The sequence below is a fragment of the Melanostigma gelatinosum genome (genome assembly GCF_949748355.1).
Source record: "Melanostigma gelatinosum genome assembly, chromosome: 3".
Taxonomy (NCBI): Eukaryota; Metazoa; Chordata; class Actinopteri; order Perciformes; family Zoarcidae; genus Melanostigma; species Melanostigma gelatinosum.
This window is the reverse complement of record NC_136636.1, coordinates 23945265-23968774: the sequence shown is the minus strand read 5'-3', so window position 1 is coordinate 23968774 and position 23510 is coordinate 23945265. Positions and strand designations below refer to the sequence as shown.

The 23510-nt window shown below is 44.4% G+C and overlaps 1 protein-coding gene across 1 annotated transcript in view; it reads left to right on the top strand.

Annotated features, from left to right (window-relative positions):
- arhgef10la (Rho guanine nucleotide exchange factor (GEF) 10-like a) overlaps positions 1–22289 on the top strand; it is a 118751-nt gene extending 96462 nt beyond the window's left edge. Inside the window, exons 20-26 of the mRNA XM_079265254.1 lie at positions 1937–2023; positions 6575–6786; positions 7670–7827; positions 10486–10628; positions 16156–16327; positions 21030–21152; positions 21681–22289. Coding sequence (XP_079121380.1) covers positions 1937–2023; positions 6575–6786; positions 7670–7827; positions 10486–10628; positions 16156–16327; positions 21030–21152; positions 21681–22225 — 1440 coding nt within the window. The 3' untranslated portion in view covers positions 22226–22289. The remainder of the gene's footprint in view (positions 1–1936; positions 2024–6574; positions 6787–7669; positions 7828–10485; positions 10629–16155; positions 16328–21029; positions 21153–21680) is intronic.
- The last annotated feature ends 1221 nt before the right edge of the window (positions 22290–23510 follow it).

Sequence of the window (23510 nt, the reverse complement as noted above, 5' to 3'; positions counted from 1 at the left end):
AGGAATATCAGTGCACCTGAGTAGCCTTGGGAAGTAAAACAACATTAATTGGATTTGGGGAAGTCACCCTTAGCAAGGGGACACCGCTCAGACAGTCTGACAGCCTAAAGCATGAATCATCAAACCCTTCCCTGTCATATTAGACCACGCCCAATAACCACCTCTTCTTACATTTATCGACGTACAGAGCCATGAGCTGTGGGTGCTCCTCTGCTAACCATTGCCACCTGGAACCAGCATATGGGCAGGCGCCCTCTTGGGGTAATGGGTGGGGCGGACTCTCTGTCGAACCATTGGGTCATTGGTAACCGGCAGCTGGGAGGCCGCCCTCTCATCACGTCAACACATCTTGCTTTAATTAGCTCACCTGCCCTTTTCCTACCCACGCGCCCCAAAGTCCTCCATCATACCTTCATCAGCCAGCTTACAGGCTCACCTTCCTCTCTCATCCTGCCTCCGCACCTGGGAATAGCCTCAGCTTCTCAACTTCCCACTACACACACACACACACACACACACACAGTGAGTGCTATACCGAGGACCGGCGATTGACTTTGAGAAAGCTTGGATCTCATTGATTCTGGAATGGCGTCTCAGTGATACCGTATTAGCATTTGGATCGCCAGCGAGATGGTCTTTGCTTGAAGACAACATTTCCTTTTGTGCCCCGTCGAAATGATTTCCACAATCACAGATGCAAATGATCCACACAGGCTTCTTAGGCTGGCTGTTAACAGGAATCCAGTGAGTGGACCAGCGGTTTACTGTATTGATCACAGTCACTGTCTACACTTTAGTAGGAAAACAATCCATCCTCGCCTCGCTAGTCTTGCTCACATCGAGCCGTTCTCACATAAAATGTTGCTTCGTGTAACAGTCGAAATGTTTCATTCTAAATTGATAATATGGACAATATGTTTCATTTTCATTATTGTGGGATTGTGTGGATTTAGAGGAAGAGTGCTGTGTATCTTTCTTTTGAATAATAGGCTGTCAATTGCAAACAGCTCACATGTATTGTATTCCACGTAACCTTTTTTAAATGGTAAATATCTCATTCAGGAACAAGGCTCTTCATTTGCACATCCCTGCCTTTGAATACCTGAATATAATGTTGCGGTGGGACTGTTCTGATGGAGAGGATAGATCCCACTGCCAGGCTGACTCTAGAGAGTGCTCACAAATAAAGCAATCTAGGTCCAGAAAGATTGGCCTACAATGCTCGCCATGTCTCAGGCGACCGATAAAAATCCAACCACCATCGAACTACCGGCACCGTCCGTTATAGTGCTGCGGTCCCTCTGGTCCACCGCCACTCCCTCGCTCTCTTAACCACAGGGCCTCCATATGGACACTATTATGGCTGCCACTTAATTCCCTATCAAAAAAACATCGCACCGCACTTGACGGGGAGCTGGCAGAAGGGGAGAGGGAGAGAAAAAAAGACACAGACAGAGGAAAAAGAGCCGGCATATAAAAAAAACAAAGTGAAAGAAGAGAATGAGAAATGGGAAAGTGGGACTGAGAGATTGATAGAGAGGACGAACCATACATCTGCGTAGAGAATATGAATAGATGGAGACAGACAGACAGGCGGGGGGGGGGAGGAATAGCCTCGCGGTGCAGATGGGGAGAGCAGTGATCTGGCCAGCATCCTCTTTTTGTTTAGTGTTTACAGACACACACAACAAGAGAGAGAAAAGGGGGGAGGGGCCTGGCCCGGAGAGGCTATAAATTACCCGTGATTGATGGTTGTCGCCGTGGAGGCTGACAGTTAAAGACGTGCGGTGCTCATCACTGACCCTCTCTTCTCTTCACTCCCCCCCCCCCTTCTCAAACAGTCAGGGCCAGTTTTGTGGTCTCTTGGAAGGTAAACTAAGGTGTCAGTATTGAGCCGTGACACACACTAAATCAATATTCATTTTGTCTCTTGTAGCTTGAAGCTGCCCTCCACAATCCGGTTCACTGTGCATTGTTGGGCTTCTCTGCAGCGAGCACCTCCTTACCTCAAGGCTACTTTTGGGTAAGTACTGTAATGGGTTTCTTACACACACACACTCATTGATCTCATGCCAAATAAGTGAAATAAAAACGTCAAGGCAAAGCAATGCATATTTACTGTTGCTCATATTTTGAGCTTTTAACACAATTGCCATGACCATTTAAACGTCCTTTCCACATTCTGCTCCCATTCATTAAAACACAGAATAAAAAATGTGTCTCAAGGCTAAGAATGGGGCATGCACCATTTTTCTCTGTAAAATATCGCCAAGAAACTGAATTAATACAGTGCCGTATAAAGGCTAGTGGTAGGTAACTGCTACAGAGTGTTTTATGATGAGTGGGGCAAAGTGTGCCGCCAGACTATCGCATCACAATCCCCGGACTGGTGGGAATTTAGCTGAGTCGGGAAAAGGGGGGGAAACTAATGCAGAGACTCAGCTATTAATCTTTAAGTTTCAATTCAGTTCCCTCTTCTTTTTTGGGGAATGTGGGCAGTTTATCAGGCACAGATAATCCTCCTCCGACCTTAACAGGTGGCTAAATCCACAGCGGACTAGGGCTCAGTGTCTCGGACTTTGGCTTTCGTGTGGCTATTCTAAAGAGGACCGGATGCTCAGTCAGATGGGTAAAAGAGATATGGCGGAGCCGGCATTTAGGCCACTGTGATATCAGTGTTTGAAGGAGCACAGGCCGCTCTCACCTTCAGCCTCTCTGAGAGCATTTACTATCACGGATGAGTTAAAAGTCCCTGAGCTTGTCCTCCCATACCATTTAGAGTCACAAAGGTAGCTTGGCCATGATGCTGTGTGTGCTAATATCTGGCTGGAATTTTACGTGGAAACATTCAGAAGATTCATTTTATATGAGCGTGATGCCGTTACAGTTTTGACGTTATTCCAAACACATCATTGTATTTTGCTGCAGGAATATCGAGCAGGGTCCGGTCCGCCCTGTCTTGTAATTCCACCGGTTGATGGAGAGGCGACAGTGAGTCACTGCAGCGTCCAGTCTGCCCTCAGTCCAGAGAGCAAAGGAGTAGAAACTACCCCAACGGCTTGTCAATAATACGTCAGAGTTAGTTCTTTCTTTTTTTTTCCCCTGAGACTTTACCGGGTCAAAACAAATTCAATTTAAATTTCAATTACGTGTCAATTACGTTTGCCTCAAAATGGATGTGAAACTTCGGGAAGAGAAATGTTCAAGGTTTACTGCGATGAAGCATTGCTCAGTGAACAGAAGATGCACCTCTACATTTAATTATGATTGCATATCTGTGTTTGGAGGCAGTCACATTTGGTATTCGAAAAAAAACAACCTTTGCATTTCAATAACTTGAAAATGTTTGCGGGTATAGAGACCAAAGGATTGTGTCTCCTTTGTGGGGAATGCCATCAGGAAGTCTTGAACATTTCCTACCTTCATACCCTCGTGTACACGCGCTGTGTAGGAACGTTCAGGCTGTTCGTCGCTGATTGGTTCAACACACACACACACACACACACACACACACACACACACACACAGGAACTGCTGGCTCCGCTTTATTCATAAAACAAGTTTTCCGAACATTTTTGAAAGACAGTCACAAAAAAAAGTGATGGCTCGGAATGTATTTGCATTCTAAAGCATAGACAACTATCAAACACTCAGCAGAGGATTGGTGCACACGGTAAAAACCCTGCAGCAGGAAACGCTGCCGCAGTGAGACAAAGCTACGTTTTCAGTGTGTTATTCGGGGCACACTGAACTGCAGGCTGAACAACGGGCTGAAGGAACCTTTTTCTTTCCTTGAAAAGTAGTCCTTGGACTAAAATGATCAGGAGCTTCTTAGTGGAAACGTGGTTTTAGCCATAACCACAGTACGCGGGAGGAAACCCTATACAGCATGTCAGCATATGTGTCAGTTTAATTGAAAGAGAAGCGTCTGATTTCTAAATACGCTGGTATACCATTTTACCGTGATACTGCCTTTTTTACTGATTAAGAGTCCACATTTTCAGCTGTTTTTCATCATGAATGGAAATTCAATCCTCCAGACTCAGTTTACTCAGCAGGACGTTGCTACTTATTCAGAAGTTCTGGAAACTGATCTTTCAATTAGGAAATGTACCTCTTAGAGTACGAATCACATCTGACCTTCAAGCTCAGTGAACGTTACTCCACAGGACAACACGTAACCACAGCAAAAACAAACTGGTATCCGAGCTACACGATAGTAATGGAGGCTTGCACATCCAGCAAGAATAATTAGTGGCTGAGCGTTCCCGCCCCCAGTTGGTTCTACCTCCCTGGCAGGATTGTCAAATCAGGGATGACACTAATCATGTTAACGTGAGATGGGCTATGGGGATTTCTGTGTGCTTTGATCAGAGTCATGTCATTGTGTCTAATCAGCCTGATGCCCCAGTGTTTCCCTGTTTGCCTTCACCTCCCTTGTCCCACTTTTCAAAACATCGTACTTTTACATTTTTGATAAAGTTTCCATTAAAAGTCGAGATGAAATTAAAAAAGACCCATTTTCACCCTTTTACTTCACATCCTCAGTCATGTTGCGCACCTATTGAAAGAGATTGGGAGCACTTTGGTTGCTTTGTATCGCGCCAAATTCTAAGCCCACCCGCTTTTTAGCGGCCCAATCAAAGATTCGCTCAAATATTCCGTTTCCGTTCAGTATTCATAGCAGGTGTCAGTGATGGGAAGCTTGAAATGCATCAGCAAATCTGGTGCCCCACCATTTTTGGCATTTCAATGTGGCGAATACAATCGAGCAGAGTGTGCCATCGTGACCATTTTCCCACGCTTCCCTGCTGCGGCCAGAGCAATCTAATTAATGCTGGCAGAGCATTTTGCTGTTTGGGAGGTTTTTGCTTCTCCCAAGCTGAGAGCAGGGATCTGTCCAGGGCACGGCTCCAGATATCTAGTTTGCTAAATTACTCGTGATGACTTTATGACAGTGTTTGCACTGGATATCGGGGGGGGGGGGATTGAAAAGAGGAGGGGAAAGTGTTCGTTGACAGCGACAGTGGTGTGCGGAGGAGTTTGGGAGGTGAATGTATACACAGTGGGGGGGGAGTCTGGATGGGAGGGGGGGGGGGGTTCTTTCCTCTGGCTCTGGTTGCACTGAGTCACTTGAAGCCATGTTTTTCTTCTTCTGGGCTCCTCGCTGCAAGATAAGTCCTCCCTATCTTTTTTTTCACCCTGTGCAACAGACCGTTATTTGTTCTCTCTCATTCTCCAGAACCCACAGGATCGCTCCTGTCCAGATTCCGCACGCTGATACAAATCAAACAAATGATTGCTTGCAAATAAGGGCGAGCGTGGAGGAGAGGAGCTAAAGACTATATTTAGCTCCTGTCACATTCACACAATTTGATTCATACGGGGAATAAATCCTTGGTGTCTAGCAGCAAGCAGTCCTGCTTTTCTTCTCCCAGGAGGACATTGTTTTATCTGGACATCCACCGAGGCGAGTAATGACTGAATGAAGTCATATTGAAAACCCACAGCGACACTTTAATTGTTTGGGAATGGGAGCAATGCCACCTTAATTGGAATTGCATCGGAGATTGGTTGGAGGGCTCCTGCTGTCTTCGTTTTCTCTGCATTGGCTTTGACAGGCTTACACAAAGGCCGATAGAAATGCGGTGCACAGGAAATCAAGCCTCCATTGAGGCAGACACTGCCCTGGGAAGCTCGATATGATTGGTGGACCTTTTCTTGATTTATTTTTTGATGACATGCTTGAGGTTGCTTTCTTGTTTGTTCGGGCGAAACCCAAACAAACAAGTCCCTCTTCAAGAAAGACAGGCATCTACAGGCGTTGAAACATCCGTCCAAATCGAGCCGCTGAAAGATGCCGTCTTTAACAGCTTTAACAGCTTGAACAGCTTTAACAGCTTTAACAGCTTTAACAGCTGTGTTTGTGCTTATTTGTTGGTACTGAGAACAGCGTCCTCAACTTCAGTGCAACCTTGGAAATGTTAATGTCAAATGTCAGTTCAATTAAAAGGAAAATAATAATTTTTTCTTCATTTTTCATCATCAACTGACTCCAGCAATAGATCAGTCACTTGATCTCGTAAAAACGAAAGAAAAACTCATTGATAAACAACTCGGAGCCTTTTCGGACACGTACGAGAACCTCTCTGTTCTCCGCTGATGAAAAGATCGCAGACTTATAAGAATTGCTTGATGTTCCGGAGATGACATTGTGAATCCATTACATAATGTGTTTAAAATTCTAAGTGATATTCAAAAAAGAAAGTGAGGGAGGGGGGACTACAAACGACTGAAAGGTCTGAAAGGAGAATTGATTTGAACTTTTCTGAAATCTAAATTGCTGACAGGTTGAGGATGTTTCACCAAAGACACATTATCCTCTGGCCTCCATCATTTGATTAAGACAGAGATCGCACATTGCACGGATAATCTAAGGGAGGCTGTCCCGGTTCTGCTCTCTGCTCTTCCCATCTCTTTTCTTCCCCCGGTTTCAGCAGAATGGTTTATTGCCTGTGTCATGATTCAGTCCTGACCTTTTCCAACCACGGGGTTTTTTTTTGTCTCCCTACAGGTGGCTAGTGGAGAAGGTTCGCATGGGCAGATCGAGATATTTTCCCTCAACAGACCCATGCCGAGGACTGTTAAGAGCCTGCAGGTAGGCTCCGCTGTCCGCTGTCTGGAATACGTGCCAGAACCTCCTCCGGCTGAGGAAGTGGAGGCTGGAGTTCACAAGGCCCCCTCGGGGATCGGCGCCAACATTTGTGTTGGCTTAGACGACGGGCGGTGAGAGACTGATCACACAAAGCTGCAGACACATGAGAAACAAGCTGTTTTTTGTGGTGAATGAGGTCAAAATATGAAATTCGATTTATTGGAAAATAAAAATAAAAAAGCACCGTAAAAACATAGAACACAATTTGTTCTCAGCATACTCCACATCCTCTGTTGTAAAGCGTGTCCTGTGTTATCCTTTGTTACAGTCCACTGATATTTCTAACCGGATAGATTTGCTTGTCAATATTTCATCAAAGCAAGAAATCAGAGTTGATAGCACAACACAGCATCAATACTGCTACTGCTGCTAAGATCACAGTTTAATTTTCAGATCCAATAAACCCTGTGATCCCCTCCGCAGTGAACAGAGCTTTAATCTCAGGCTGCGTCATAGTTACTGTGAATAAATTGCTTGTTTCTTTTTTTTCAAACAAAGAATATTCTTGGATTTGAGACTCAGCCATCATTTCTCTGTAACTTTCCTTTACAGCAGCAGTGTTGAGTCATTTGTATAAGAGCTGAAAGTCAGCAATTTGTTTTTTATGCCGACTCATCCTCTTTCAATATAAGTGTCTGTCCAGGGAAAAAGAATAAAATAAAAAACATACGATTTCAGTAATTTAGCGCACTCGGAAGACTGTCATCTCCAATGCTACTTAACATTTTCCTTCTCAGACAGAGACACCAAAAGCGCTGTGCATTCATCATTCTGAAGAAGAAGACAATAAGATGCAGCAAAGTTCAGGTGGCATTTCGAACATGAGAAAGACAGAGTGGCTGCACAATGCGCCAAAGTGCGCTGTTAAATCAAGCCACATGAAAACGAGGCACTCTGTCATTTCAAATGACACCCATTGATCACGTCGGCTCGTGCTGCTTTTTGTTCTTCCAGCGTACTGGTGTACGGCAGTGTGGACACCGCAGCACAATGCCTGTTGACCCTCCGTAACCCAGAGGGCTGCCCCGTGCTGTGCCTGAAGCACTCCGCCCGCTTCCTGTTTGCGGGCCTGCGGAACGGGTCCTTGATGGTTTATGGAAGAAGCAGCAACGGTGAGGAGCTTCCCGAGGTTGCCTGTTGCCATTCTCTACGTGTGGTCTGTTGGGGGAAGTGAGGACATGTGATTGTCACTACTTTTGTTGTGTTATATGGTAAGATATGATGCAAAACAGGATGAGGCCCGTTATTGTTGCAATAACAATTAGAAAAACAGGGTGTATTCATTTAACAGGAAATCATATTTCCTATGGTTGGTGATTGATCCCCTAGCTTTTGTTTCTGAAATGGACTTTACATATTTGTTTTTTTTATTGTTTATTTATAATGAGCCTTCGACAAAAAATATGTTTTTCCCTACAGTGAAATAATAAGTACAAATGAGTTTTACTGTGTCCATGCATTATACATCCAGGATACAGCTCTGCAGTAAACATCTGTTGCGCTGTTGTGCTCAAATCAAAATCGTTTTTAATAATTCTGCCATAAAGATATTAGCTTTATGTGTCATTTGGGACACATTTCCCAGTAAATATATTTTCATAATGAGAGTATTTGTAAAATGATATTCATTTTGCACTCCTTTTCAAACGACTGCCTTAGAATCACTTCACCCTTTACGCTGTCCTCCCCGCGCCCACTGGTTTTCAGCCCTCCTCTCAGTATGAAAATAACACTTCACCATGTGGTAGATGGCATGGCATGTTTAGTCAGGCATTGCACAAGGCCGGGGGGGCTTAACAGCATCTCAGCAGTAGTTTGCGGTCTTCACAGCCAGCGGGAGTACAATAGCTCTATCACCAGGTTCTTCTTACCTGGCCTCAGTATGTCAGCGTGCCTTCCTCTCTCCTCCCAAGCAGAAAGGATGATTAATTACACCAAGCTGCTATGTGCCGATTAAATATTACCATTCATTGCTTTGTATGAAGAAAAGGACGGCTAAAGAGCTCTGGAGGGGGGCCGGCGAATGTTTGTGGATTCGGCACATCTGTTCAAGATTTCTGCCCTTGACTGGCGCTGCTACTGTCTTAAAAACAAGTCTGAAGCAGCCGAGAGATGCCACGGCTTCGGTTGAGACTCGTATCTAAAGGCCGAATACATGCAACACATTGTTGCTTCGTGTTTAATGTTACCGAGATACGCGCATCAGGCATCGTGTCAACAAAGACAATGTTTTGCAAGACGAGGCCGGAGAGGTTTTTGGTACGAACCCCCGATGTGGTAAAGAGGCGCTGGCATTGGTCTTGCTTAGCGCGAGGGACCGGAGGGACATTTACAGGAGTGAATTTTGAAAATGTGGAAAAATGACCTTTTGTAACATGCCAAGCAATTAACCTGTGGAAGTCAGAAGCCATTGTAAAGCTACTCTGCTTGGAAAGGCAGAAATAAACAACTCAAAATGTTAATCAAATGGCTGGGTGCACTCTGTTCTCTAATTTTGCTCCATTAACGCATGGCCAAGGAAATGCTTATGTAATTCACTTTATAATGTGCTTCTGTGGGAGCTGCTGCGTGATTAAAACTCAGAGGAAAAGGGTCTGCTTCGTTTTCACACTGATGAAGCAAAAAGAGAGAGAGAGAGAGAGAGCAAGAGAGAGAGAGAGAGAGAGAGAGAGAACGAAAGAGAGAGAGAGAGAGAGAGCGAGAGAGAGAGAGAGAGAGAGAGAGCGAGAGAGAGAGAGAGAGAGAGAGAGAGAGCGAGAGAGCGAGAGAGAGAGAGAGAGAGAGAGAGAGAGAGAGAGAGAGAGCGAGAGAGAGCGAGAGAGAGAGAGAGAGCGAGAGAGAGAGAGAGAGCGAGAGAGCGAGAGAGAGAGAGAGAGAGAGAGAGAGAGAGAGTGAGAGAGAGAGAGAGAGAGAGAGAGAGAGAGAGAGAGAGAGAGAGAGAGAGCGAGAGAGAGAGAGAGCGAGAGAGAGAGAGCGAGAGCGAGAGAGAGAGAGAGAGCGAGAGAGAGCGAGAGAGAGAGAGAGAGAGAGGACCTGAGTGGAACGTAGTTTAAAGTGTGCACCAGACTCGTTAGCACGTGGGTGGCAAAGGTACCAACATTGCGCCGCACAGCGTGTGGAGCGATTCAGATGGCAGTCGCAGTCGTTATTTGCCCGACCGTGTTGTTGGTACTCTCTCACGAACAAGCCTCCACTGTGAGCCCTCTCCATTGATGCTGCAGTGTTTGCTCAACGACACTAAGTAACTTCTAGAGGATGTTGAAGGTAAACACCGAGCTAACTTGCTGTGATTCAAGTGGGAAGAATTGAACGTAATCGCTTCGCTCAATGTGACTGAACACATGCTCCACTTCTGTTTCAACACAGAGTTTGCTAATATAACCTGTAGGCCAGCGGTGATGCTGGAGTGGTGCAGAATAACAAGTTTGCACTTTCGGTTCCCTCGTCGAAGGGTTTTTGGATGCCTGAAATAAGCTCTGTGCTTAAGCGTAAGAGATTTGAACGTGTTGTTGTGAGATGTTAAAATTCATCAGTCAACTCCCTTCGTGTGGATTGTGAAGCTTGTAGGTGTCTTAAAAAAGGCACTTTGGCGAAATGAGACCACGAAACGTCATGAACTCCGACTACAGCCTAATGTTAGCTTTTTACTGCTGCCGAGAACATTCACATTTCAAAAATGATAATAGTTTCTTCACACCCTTGTGATATCTGGGCTGTAGTTTTGAGCAGTGCATTTGTTTGTTCATTCTATATTTTATTTTTTTCCCCAGATGATTTTTGGGACCCGGACTCCTGCAGATGTGTGAAACTGGGCTCAGAACCAGTGCGGACACTGATGGTGTTAGATGACTCAGTGTGGGCAAGCTGCGGGAACTCTGTCACAGTCATGGACATCTCCAGCCTCAGCACTCAGGTAAATGACTAAATCATGAATGGGCACATCATGGAAAATAATACTGCATCGATTTACATCAAAGACAAACCGCATCCATCGGAGCAAATTGTCATCATTTAAATTTGGTACATTTAAATGGATATTTCTCCTTAAAGCAACAACAATAACTGATAAATGTAGAGATGCTGTCGTTCCATCAATTCAACATGCTTTAATGCACGCTGACGTTTTCTAAACATCACTCATTCACCTTCAAGAAATACTTCAACCCCAAAATGATCTATAAAAAAAGACAAAAACATTGTTTTTCTCGCATGCCTTCAAGGTGAATGAAGAATTCAAAAACAGAGAACATTCTTGTTGAATTAAAGTGAATGGGTGACACGTTTAACAACAGCAAAACGATATGAAATTACAAATTGATTTACTCCAGTTGTATCCATCAGACTTATACCCAAACACATGCACATTTGCTGAAACCCAAACCATTTAAAACAGGCGCGCTACGCGTACTGTTGTGAGAAAGCAATTCTTCAACTCTTGTTTGAAATAATTTTCTTCCCGGATAAAGAGAGTGCTTCAAGGAAACGTGTTATACTTCTTCCATCGCCACTTACAAGGTCAAATCCACCCACCTCCCCAGCTGCTGAATATTCTCAGTCTTCACTAAAACATGTTTTTGAAGACCTAAATGGATGAGTTCACAAGTGAAACTGCGAGACAAGGTGCTTTATTCATGTATTTTGTTGTTTTCTGTGGCATTTGAGGGGAAAAAAATCCTCTCCTTTTCATTTTCTGAAATGATTTATGCACACAGCCTTAGAGAGCCGGCTTTGTAATCTGTGATACCACGAAGATTTACTGCCTGGAGCTGCTGCATGGACAACGAATCAAACTCTTTTTAGATTCACACAATGTTTGTCGGCGCTCTCGCACACAAATAAGCTTCATCTAGCCGTAGCGCTGTGAGTTATGCCACGCTCGCCATTATCTCCACAAAATCAGCCCGGGTGTTGTCTGTGTCATGCTTTCCATTTTTGTGTAGTCATTCTCCAAGGTGTTCATCGGGGTGTGTCATTCGAGGTGTACGGGGGGGGGGGGGGGGCATTGCCTGCCGGCTGTTGTAGACAACAGTGAATGACGGACGAACTCTTCTTGGGTAATGTTGGTATGGTATTCAGAGAGCGAACGGCAAACCATTAGCATTTAATTATAGCTCCCAGATGTGATTGTGCGTCACTGTGTTAATGGGCAGCAGAGCTTTCTGTGGAGAAAAAGGAGCATGTGTGCTCAGCAAAACCTTCCCTGGATAAAACGACATCGAACAAAATATCAACCGGACAAACTAAAACACCAACAATAAAGAAAATGAATGTGTCTCATTGCTCGCTTCATATACATTTGTTTTCCAGATTCAATGTCAATGAAAAAACTGAATAAGGAAAGCGGCAAATGTACACCGTTCATTTACAGATGTTCTGGTTGGAATCATGCCAGATATCAAATCAGCAGATGAACAACATCGGGGGCAAAGTAAAAAAAGAAAAAAATAGCATGTTCTTCTTTTAAAAGTTGCAACAAATTAGAAGAAAGCAGCTGACAAATCTGGACAACCAGGACAGCGACTGATCCAGTCTGCCTCGGAATCCTTGAAATCAGGAGTGAGCCGAGCTCGGGATGTCTCCTTTTATTCCTTCACCTCTTCTCCGTAGCCCAGTCCTCCTGAGACACGAGCTTAATCAGCTGAATGGCCACGCAGTGAAGGCACAGTTCTGGTTCACTGTATCTCCCACGGAACAGCGGCAACTTCTTCGCTAACCTTGTCTTCCTCGCTAATATGCACTCAAGAGGTCTGGCTGACTTCACAGGGGCTGCGGTGCATATCCAGGATCTGGAGAAGCAGAGCTTGGCACCTGTTGCAGCAGAAATGAAGGGGAGCAAGGCTAGAGGGTCGTGGACTCGTATTCACTTCGCTTTTTTTTCTCCGTTGTTTTCCCCCGCGGATGGCTCCACCACTTTGTCAAATTTACTGCACTTTTGAATTATTTATCCGTGACACTGTAGCCTGTCTCGTTTGACGCTGCCGGTCGTCGTACCCTACGGCTAGATTGATTCTCTTTTCACAGCTTCACAGTCAATGCTTTGATGAGACAGTGTTATTTAAATAGAACCTCTCCAGTCTGTTTTGGGTAAACATGGCTGTACACTAACTGTGTGTTGGAAATCGCCTGCAACAGAAACCCAAAGTATCATCGCTGAAAAATGTGTGCTTGTGTACTCTAAGCTTTGTTCTCTTTGATTATTTACTTCCCCCCCGGGGGGGGTCATGAAAACCATCGTGCTGCAGACAAAACCGCCGCAAAAGACTCATTGCAACAAGAGATAGATAAAGATAGATATGCACACAACGACAATGCTAACATGCTGATGTGTTTAACCATGTTCACCATGTTAGCGTGCCAACGTTTGCTAATCAGCACTCAACCCAAAATATCGCTGAGCCTGATGGGAATTGAATTAGTTTTGCAGGTATTTGGTTTCTGTAGAGAAATGGTGGACAAAACAACTTTTATCTGATGATGGTGCCAGATGAAAAGTCAAAGTATCACCAAATTTATCACAATTAATTCCAAAATCACGGCACTGATCCAACGGTTGCTGAAATTTGCACTCTGAAACCAAACTGTCGACCTGCTGGGAGCAGTAGTCATTAGGATACATCACCTGGGAACCATGAATGTCTGTTCCAAGCGTCGTACCAATCCATCATGTTGGGATATTCTCATTCAAGAAGAAGTCAAGGGGGTCACCATCGTCATTAGCTTTTCATCGTCTGTGTGACCATCAATGTCTGTACTAATTTTCATGGCAATGAAGTTATTACTTCACAAAATATATTTACCCAAAGTGGTGGACTGACATCGTCATCCCTACAGCCGACTTATTGTGAAGCTAAACAAGAGAGCTGGATTTGGTGCAGCAAGTCCGTCAGTCCGCCAGAGGCCAACCGACAGTACTGCAACAAAAAACATCCCCCGCAAACCCCAATTGCAATTACTGAACGCATGCTCTGAGCTCAGCTCACCGACAGACGACCCCGTTGACAGTAGACTGTGGCCATCAGTGTCCCCGAGCAAGAGGACACCACTTTTTGTATGTGAAAATCTATTTGAACTGATTGATGTCTAAAATAATTGATCAAATAAATCTGGGTACATCAGTCAACTTGCAAAATGACAAACCCAATTTGGGCCAAGTAAAGGTACTCGGCAGCAGCAGGAGTCATGGCACACAATGGGAATTTGAAACAATTGAATTGGGAAGAAAATGAGCAAAACCTTCAACAAATCAAATATTTGTTTTGATTTTGCAGACATGATGCAGTGCATTGTTTGTATGATTTTACACTTCATTTTGTTCAAGACTACCAGCATTTTTTCCATGACTTTCGGCACATCTCAGCTTTGTTTGTGAGTTTGAAATAGCCAATCTCCTTCTCAAACTGTACACAGTCTGTGGAAGTCTGGCTCTTAACCAAACCTTAACAAAGTGGGACGTGCATGGACATACAGGCTTTGATCAATACTGACTGGCAGGCCTTGTTCCTTCCTCTTCCCATTGCTATTTCTTTTTTCTACCTGCTCTGTCCTATCACTCACGTGTCCACTCACCTCCCTCACCATAGCCCAGAGAGATGTGGACGTAGCGCACGGGAAAGAACAAAGACGCCTTGTCACCTGGTATAATGAAGGGACTAATGAGCTGTTCAGACCAGCTGTCGTGTTTGCGGCTTGATGCTGGTGGAGGGATGCTGCTGTTAGTGTGACACTGCAGAGTGTAGTGTAAAGGCCACATTACGACTGTCAAGCTTCACTGACCGCCTCATCTCTGCAAGCAGCGCTGGATTCAGCAGACTAATACCAGGTTGTTGGTCAAGGGCAACAGTTGTGGCTTGTACTTATCTCGCGTTTGACACTGAGCTTTTTTCTGTTGTGTTCGGTCTCTATCCGTGGTAAAATATCTGGAGGATTCTAGTTTGCAATATTGACTTGAATGTGAACTGATATTCATTTAAAAGCACATTTTTCCCTTAAATTGTTAAATCAATGAGATGTATGTTTATTCCAGTCAAATAACAGTATGTATATACATTTGGCTTCCAAGATGGCATTTACCAATTGCAGCATGTCAGCCATTGATAAGCTGCGAGTCTCTTTATCACGCTTGGTAATAGTTAATGTGATAATCACGCAGCATATACAGCACACTGTGACTGTGTTTTTCTTCTTGTCAACGTATTTGGAATTGTAATGGGTTATTGGAGGAGAAATGTGTCTCTTTATTATGGATATTGAATTATTTTGATGGCTGCACTTGAAAAACAAAGAGATGCATTGCATATCCTTTCCCAGGCGGAGCAGGCTCCCACTGCTGAGGAGTCAATTAAAAGAGAAAACACATCAAAGGCTCGCCTCCTTTTCCCTAATTTCAAACAAAGGAGGACCCACTGGCAAGGGCACACAAACAGGTGGTAATCCCACTCCGCTAGTGCACTTGGGTTTGTGGTGGTGGGGGGCTGCATTCTCATCTTCACTCATTCACTCTCACTGACTAATTGGCCAGCCTCGTGCAACTCATGCACTGACGGTGATACGGGTTCCAAGACGATGCCCAAACCAGCCCTTGTCACGCCTCGGACCGCAGGGGGGGTGCATGTGTTGCCATGATAAGGCTCATTGCATTTATTTCAAGCTACTCATTAAGACTGTGTGCCTGAAACTCTTTTTTTCCCCCCATTGTGCTCTTAAAACGACTGAAGCCGGGGGAATGGTGCAAAAACACGCCCCGTGTGTCAGGGACTTGGTAAATCACAAATTTAGGAAGCGCAGTTCGACTTTATTCACAGAAAAGCAAGTGTAGAGCACGTTCACGCCAAACTTGTTTAGTCCTGCTCAACCGAACCCTGGAGTGTTTACCCCCTCGGTGCATTTACTTTGCTTCCGTGTGAGCGCCAGACTCAAACTCTGGTGCGGACCAAACAACTGCTCTCTGGTGGTTTCGGACCGCTGTCGAGTGAACACCATTCAAACCAATCCAGGGTGCCGTTTATGTGTCATTGAGCCCGTAGCCTATTAGCGCGTTTGCTACCACTGAATTTGATAAATGCAGTGTTTATCAGACCACGAATGAGACAATCATTAGCTAGCTGCCTTACTTCCCGCCGGGGGGGGGGGGCAATCTGGCACAAATGTCTACTTGGACTCCAGGATGAACTCATTCGATTTCTATGGTCAAAGTCACTATGTTGAAACACAATTTGGGCAATAACTCAAGAATTTCTATGCTAATTATGACAATTCCCCACAATTGCAGACTGTGGCAACACCTTTTCATGGAAAAGGACACCAAAGAATCTATCTATGTGTGTTTTCATAAACTAACAGTATCCTGTAATCCCATGTGGGATGGACCAGAGGTTCAGCATGAAGTAGAAATAATGAAAAGAATGAACTTAACTACAACAGTATTATTGTTTCCATTACAGGCGTTTGAGGTCCACCCAGACCCAATGATCAGCGTCGCACACATGGCATGTGCCGGCGGAGGGGTGTGGATGGCATTCTCTGAGGGTTCCTCCATCCGTCTCTTTCATACCGAAACACTGGAGCTTCTGCAGGAAATCAACATCTCGACACGCTCAACACTGCTGAACACTGGTACACACACACACACACACACACACATCACACTTGGTCTTGACCTCAATAGATAGAGTTCAGCCTCTATCCTGCAGAGCAGCTGAAACACTTTTGTGTGAAAAACCACAAAACCAAAAAAACAACCTAAAATCTTGACAATTTATTCTTTCAAAATGGCACAATGCTATTTCATGTCGTTTCATTTGTGTCTTTGTTGTATTAGAGCAATCAGAGGCCACTATTTTAATCCTGAAAAAGTCCCTCCATGGGCCTTGCACACCAGGGACTGACCTGCAAAAATATCCATCTCAGGCCTTCACAAGGCCATAATAGAGCCATGGATGGAGAGATATGAATAAAAAAAGATGCGGTAAAATGGCATCCTGAAAGACTTTCATACAAGTGGAAACGCTCTTGTCTTTCTGTAAACGTCTTTCTCTGCATGTACCTCCCCACTCATCCCCACCTTTTTGTACTTCATATTTCTCTTTCTTTTTCTCCCATTTTCTCCCTCTCCATTTTATCTCATCCGCTCTGCTTTAAAATCCCCCCCCCCGTTTCACTTCTCTCTGCAGTCCGTTTAGGATGCCAGTGAGAGCCCATTACTTCCTGTGTGGCTTCCTTCATGATGAATGAAATATTTATCAGCCAGTGTGGGTGCTTTCCCCTTTTTATGGGAAACAAATTAGATAGCAATGAAGCATACCTAAAACTATCTCATGGTGATAACTACAGTACAGCTTGCCTCAAACATTCCGAGGCTCATTCAGTACGTGAGGAGTTATTTTTGAGCTTCAAGTAGTGGTTAAATTAGAGATGCCCCGATAGATCGAACAGGGACACTTTTCAGCTCATCAGCCATGACTTGTTAGTACCAGTATCGGTGTCATATTCCGAGTATCGGCGTCATATTCCCAATATCGGCGTCATATTCCCAGTATCTGCGTCATATTCCCAATATCTGCGTCATATTCCCAATATCGGCGTCATATTCCCAGTATCGGCGTCATATTCCCAATATCGGCGTCATATTCCCAATATCCGCATAATATTCCCAATATCCGCGTAATATTCCCAATATCGGCGTCATATTCCCAATATCGGCGTCATATTCCCAGTATCGGCGTCATATTCCCAATATCGGCGTCATATTCCCATTATCGGCGTCATATTCCCAATATCTGCGTCATATTCCCAGTATCGGCGTCATATTCCCAATATCTGCGTCATATTCCCAATATCGGCATCATATTCCCAATATCGGCGTCATATTCCCAATATCGGCGTCATATTCCCAATATCGGCGTCATATTCCCAATATCGGCGTCATATTCTCAGTATCTGCGTCATATTCCCAATATCGGCGTCATATTCCCAATACCGGCGTCATATTCCCAGTATCGGCGTCATATTCCCAGTATCTGCGTCATATTCCCAATATCGGCGTCATATTCCCAATATCAGCGTCATATTCCCAGTATCTGCATCATATTCCCAATATCGGCATCATATTCCCAATATCGGCGTCATATTCCCAATATCGGCGTCATATTCCCAATATCGGCGTCATATTCTCAGTATCTGCGTCATATTCCCAATATCGGCGTCATATTCCCAATATCGGCGTCATATTCCCAGTATCTGCATCATATTCCCAATATCGGCGTCATATTCCCAATATCGGCGTCATATTCCCAATATCGGCGTCATATTCCCAATATCGGCGTCATATTCCCAATATCGGACCTGTCGGTGAGTGGTGAAGAAGAAAAGCCCACCGTTTGTCAACGAGCAAGTCCATCAATTATAGTGAAGTGAGTAAAAAAATCTTAATCAGCAAAAATCAGTCTCGGCAGGTCAGACAGTAGGAAATGGGTATCGGCCAAGTGGATCTCTAGTGTAGATGCATCTGGATTTAGACCATTTTGTTCCTTTCATTGAGTCATACCAGAATATGATTGAGGTATTTAGAGCAGTACTCAAAGCTGTGGTACATCTTCATCTCATAGGGGAAAGAAAACACAAAAACAAACTAGGTTTTCTCTTGTGAGTTGAGTTAAGAGCAAAGAATAAAAGAAACAGGAATGTGTTTTATACACCAACCCTTTCTCTTTTCGATCAAAGTACTCTTAAAGGAGAGCAGCCTCCTATGGCAGTGGTACCTGGAGAGAACCTGTGACCCAGAGGTCATTTTCACCCAGCACCAGCACTTCCTCTTGAAATATGCAGCGGGTTTGAGAGAGGGTGGCAGCCTCGAGGCTTGGCCCAGAGGGAAGCTACGGGACGGAAAGAAAAGGCTCATGTCTTCAGCGTCCACAAAAGGAAGAGGATCTTTGACTTAAGTTGTGATTTGTTGAGCTCACAAGAGAAAAGAGGACCCCCCCCCCCCCTACACTTGACAACCACCGATACTGCACATGAAATACTGATGGTTTCTTTCTATCAATGAGTCTCTGCTCCCCTAGGTTTCTCTTGACTTATGCTAGGACATGCAGTAATGATATACCCCTTACTCCTTTCCCTTTAATGTGATTCACACTCAACAGGGAATCACAGTTGCAGTAAACAACAGAGACGTTTCTGAGGCTGATCTCTTCTCTGCTAATGCCTTTGACAGTTCTATCCTGAGGGTGAAAAATGAATCCTCCAAAATAAAGTCCTCAGTGACATATCACAGGGAAAAATTTATCTTTGGCGACATCTGCTTTTTAAAGGCAAAAAAAACATCTTCCACAGTAAACCCACTGCACACTTGACAGTGTGCGAGCGTTACTGCAGAAAAAGGAGGTGCAAGATTGCTCGAGGTTAAACTCCTTAATCTCAAGTGCCTTTTGTCATTATCCCTCCTTATCACTCTTCTTAAAGACCTGGCGCCCACATCTTCCGACGAAACTTCATGGTAACCCTTCATGGCTGTGACCCTCCGAGGTCTCCACCTAAAGGCGTCTGCGCTCTGTTTCCCGAATGTGCGCCGCTGCTCTGCTTCCACTTTCTCCTTCTACGCACAGCATCAAGTTTCCTACTTTGATAGAGTCATCTCCGCACTGTGTGAGGGATTAATTGATGACACCTATGAGCCAATCATCATAATCTGAGCATGACGCAGAACAAACATGTAAATACAGCTACCCATGTAAATGAGCATTGTCTGTCTCAGTAGCGATCACAGGAGCGCTGGTGTAATTCAATTATGGTTGACGTGGATAATATGGTAAATGGTTCTGTTGATAACTGGGCCACAATGGGAGCCAAGAGCTGAGGGACCATGGAAGGAATGCAAAAATAAATCTGCACCAAACAATGTTTTTTACCCCTTTGTGAAGTGGAAACAAAGGATGTGCATGTATAATAAGAGCGTGCATTTATCCTTTCCCCACAACTAATGCAGTGCACAAAACACAAAGCTTACGTCATGCTCTATCATGGGACAAAAAAATGTACCGTTGTCCCCGGAAAGTTCACCACCCGCTGTAACAGAAAAGAAAATCAAAGGAATTACAAATGATTTACTTCATTTGACACATTAACAGAGAACTTCAATAAGAACCAAAACTAATCTCATCAGATTAGAGCTCTGATCGGACCCAAAACATGAGGCCTGTCCCTTTATGAACCTGCATATATATATATATATATATATATATATATATACATATGCACAACAATTTCTGGAGAATTGGTGTGAACCCGACCCGATTCAAGCCCGGGGTAATTCTGTGAAATTACAGTCCGGTCCAAAACCCGGCAGGTTGGACCCAATCTGGTTTAGGCAGCGACTCAAAGCTCTACATCGGATCTGATTAGCTTTGGACAAGAATAAACACACATTAGGTTGTGTACAACCTCAACAGTTATCAATTGCTCTGTTCTCAGGTCGAAGTTGGGTGAGTGTTAATGTCTGCGCAGGACACTGAACTTTAGCATTTGTAAGAATGATTGAATTGTGCATTCCTCTACCATAGCAGGTCAAACACACCAAGCAAAAAAAAAACGACATGCCCACACAGGCCAGATCAAAATGATTGAAAACACCTGTGTGTGTGTGTGTGTGTGTGTGTGTGTGTGTGTGTGTGTGTGTGTGTGTGTGTACTTATTTCGAGGGATTATGATGTCTGAAGTCACTGGACCTCTTTACCAATAAAAGAGAACCCCAGCATTTCAGTTTTGCTGTCACAGTGGGAGGTGAAAACGTTGAAGCTCAATATTTCAAAACCACTTCGATGTCAAGCAGAGAAAATACAACACCAATTTCACAGGGTCCTATTTCCTCTACTTTGTGCTTCTTTGAGAGTTTGGCTTTCAACTGGGTCACTAGCAAGTAGACAAATCCAATTTTTCATAATCTTACGTAACCCAGAGCTCTCTGTGGCTGTGCTGTGTGTGTGTTAAGCTTGTCAAATACAGATTGATCACAGAGCTTAAACCTTACCCAAAGCTAACACTGATAACCAACAATCAAAGTGTGTTTACTGTTTTCATCATGCTAGGACTGTACGGCTTCCAGAACACAGTGTTTTTGGAAGAACTTCTGGTAAAAAATAAAACCAATGAGAGTTCATAATTCACTCTAAAAGGTAGACCATCCAATCGTTTGGTCAACATCATTATTCTTTACAAAAGGAGCCTATATCTGTTGTACTCTTTCCTTCCTGTCATTGTGTAACAGCCGGTGTGAAGAACTCGCATTCCATTTCCTGTCAATGTTTCTTCTATATTGCAGGTCAAAAGAGCATGCGAGTCACGAGTCTGCTAATTTGTCAGGGGCTGTTGTGGGTGGGCACTGCCCAAGGCTTAATTATCACTCTTCCAGTTCCTAAACTCGAGGGCATCCCCAAAATAACAGGTACTGTGATTGAACGGTCTCTTGAGTGTTGGTTTTTTTTCATGATAGAAAATGACTCTGCACTGCCCATTATTGAGGTCGGACTTGTTTTTTCTTGTGGCTCCGGGAATCAGTGAACATATTACCGGGCAGGCGAAAAACAAATCATAGTGTGTGTGTGTATATATATATAATGTTGCAGGGTAATTTAAGAAACTGCCTGCCAGCGTTTTGTTAATTATGCCAAGTGAATGAGGTCGTTTGTTTCCCACTTGTACAAACTATACCTCATGGCCCCTTTATTCCGAGCCAGTTCATTGAATACTGTGCAAACACACTACACACTGCAGCTCTACCAGTATTACTGTTTCAGTTACAAACACAGTTAAGTGACAGAGAGTATGATCCAGGGCTCAAGTCATCATAATCTCGTTTAAGTATGACTGACAATGACATGACCTTAGAGCAGTATTTATTGCCTCTCTGGAGGACATTTAATGAATATCTTTTATAGATATATATAATATATATTCTGCCTACGTCCTACAGGAAAAGGAATGGTCTCTCTAAATGCCCATTGTGGGCCCGTGGACTTCCTGGTAGCCACCACCAGCACTCTGTCTCCTGAGCTGCTGAAGAGGGATTCTGTCGGGGACGGCCCGGACTCTGCCTTCGGGGGCGAGGACCGCAGCGACACCTCCTCTCAGGAATCCCTGCAACAGTCCTACCAGCGAGAGGGGCGAGGCAAAGGACGCGGCGTTCTGCTGCAGTACAAGCTGCGCTCCACATCGGGACTGCCCGGACGGCCGTTGACGGCGCTGGGCGACGAGGCTTCGGACTCCTCCCTGGAGTCTCTGGAGCACAGTGTGGAAGATGGATCCATCTACGAGCTCAGCGATGACCCAGAGATGTGGGTCCGGGGACGTCCTTGCGAGAGGGACGGGGGACGCAGGGACAGGGTGATCTCTGCGGCGGTACTCTCTGGAGGCAGGGGCTTCCACAGACTGAAGGAAGGAGCAGCAGCAGGTACTAGGACAAGTGGGGAGGGTTTAGAGAATATGCTGATGGTATGGCAGCTCCCACTGACAGTGTGATATGGGAAACAAAAGGCAAGGTGATGGGTATTTATAGATGTAGTCTACCCAGCTTAGCTTTGAATCAACCGTTCCATAAATTCAAAGGATTTGAACAAACATGTATGATGTGAAGGTGTTGCCACTGTAATGGAGCTTGACATGCTACGATTTAGCTTGTGGAATAAGGAAGCTAAGACGTGCTGTTTCCCAGAGGTACCGTCAGCCGGTATCCAATGTGCAGGATCGCGCGTCATCACCTCCCCAGCAGTGGCGGAGGCCGCCACGGATTAGTTCCGTGTGGTCTTTTTGATCTGCTTCCTCTCCCTGCCTTCGTTAAGACGGATGCGCCTCAACCTCATCACCGCGGCGCAAGCTCCGCCACATTTATTTTATTGCGAAGGACTTCTGTGTGAGCAGCCGCCTTTGTTGAGTCTGCCATGCTCCGCAGAGTTAGAGATGGACATCTTTTATCTGATCTGTTTGAGCTGAAAGCTGGGGACTTACACCGCATCACAAAGCACATGAGCATCACTTTATTAGCTTTGCCAGCCTTTCTCTCATCCCATACAATGTGAATGTAAGATACCTTCTATTATGTCTCAAAATTGAATCTGTGCTCTCTTTAAAAAAAAAGAAGAAAAAAAAGGATATTTTTCCTGTCTCCTTGCAGCTGTTGCAGAAATGATGTTTGGTTACAGAAAATGAGTTTCTTCCGAGTCCTTACCACTTTATTGAGGAGGGTCATGGCAGTACAGACTCGCTGCAAAACTGTTTTAAAAACAACAGATTTGGAAAACAAAGGTTACAACAGTCAAAGATGTTATTGCGTGACATTACAGAATCTATATATGCTCAGGTGTATTTGAGGAAAAGACAATTCTTGGTGCCACATTTTAGAGTAGTATCTGCTTCCTGCAAATGCCCCATATACGTTTCATTGTTCACTGACGCCCATCAGCTGGATGAAACACTACACTGCACACATTAGCTGGAAGCCTCAGTTACACATCAAAAGCAAAACTCGACAACCACACGATGAAACAAAAAGGCTGCCGCCGCCATCCGAACTGCCATCAGCTGTGTATCAACAGAGAAAACGAACCTAAGAGAGACACCGATGAGCATGTTTCACATGCATATTCATTTTCCATAATATGCAACATGATTCTGATTAAACAGGGTGATTTACATTACATATGTCTATATTACAATTAACACACCGTGATGTGTTTGATCTCTGATATTAGCCTGAGACACTAAGTCATGTTAACTGTGTCCCATCTGCAGCTGATTTCATGCTAAT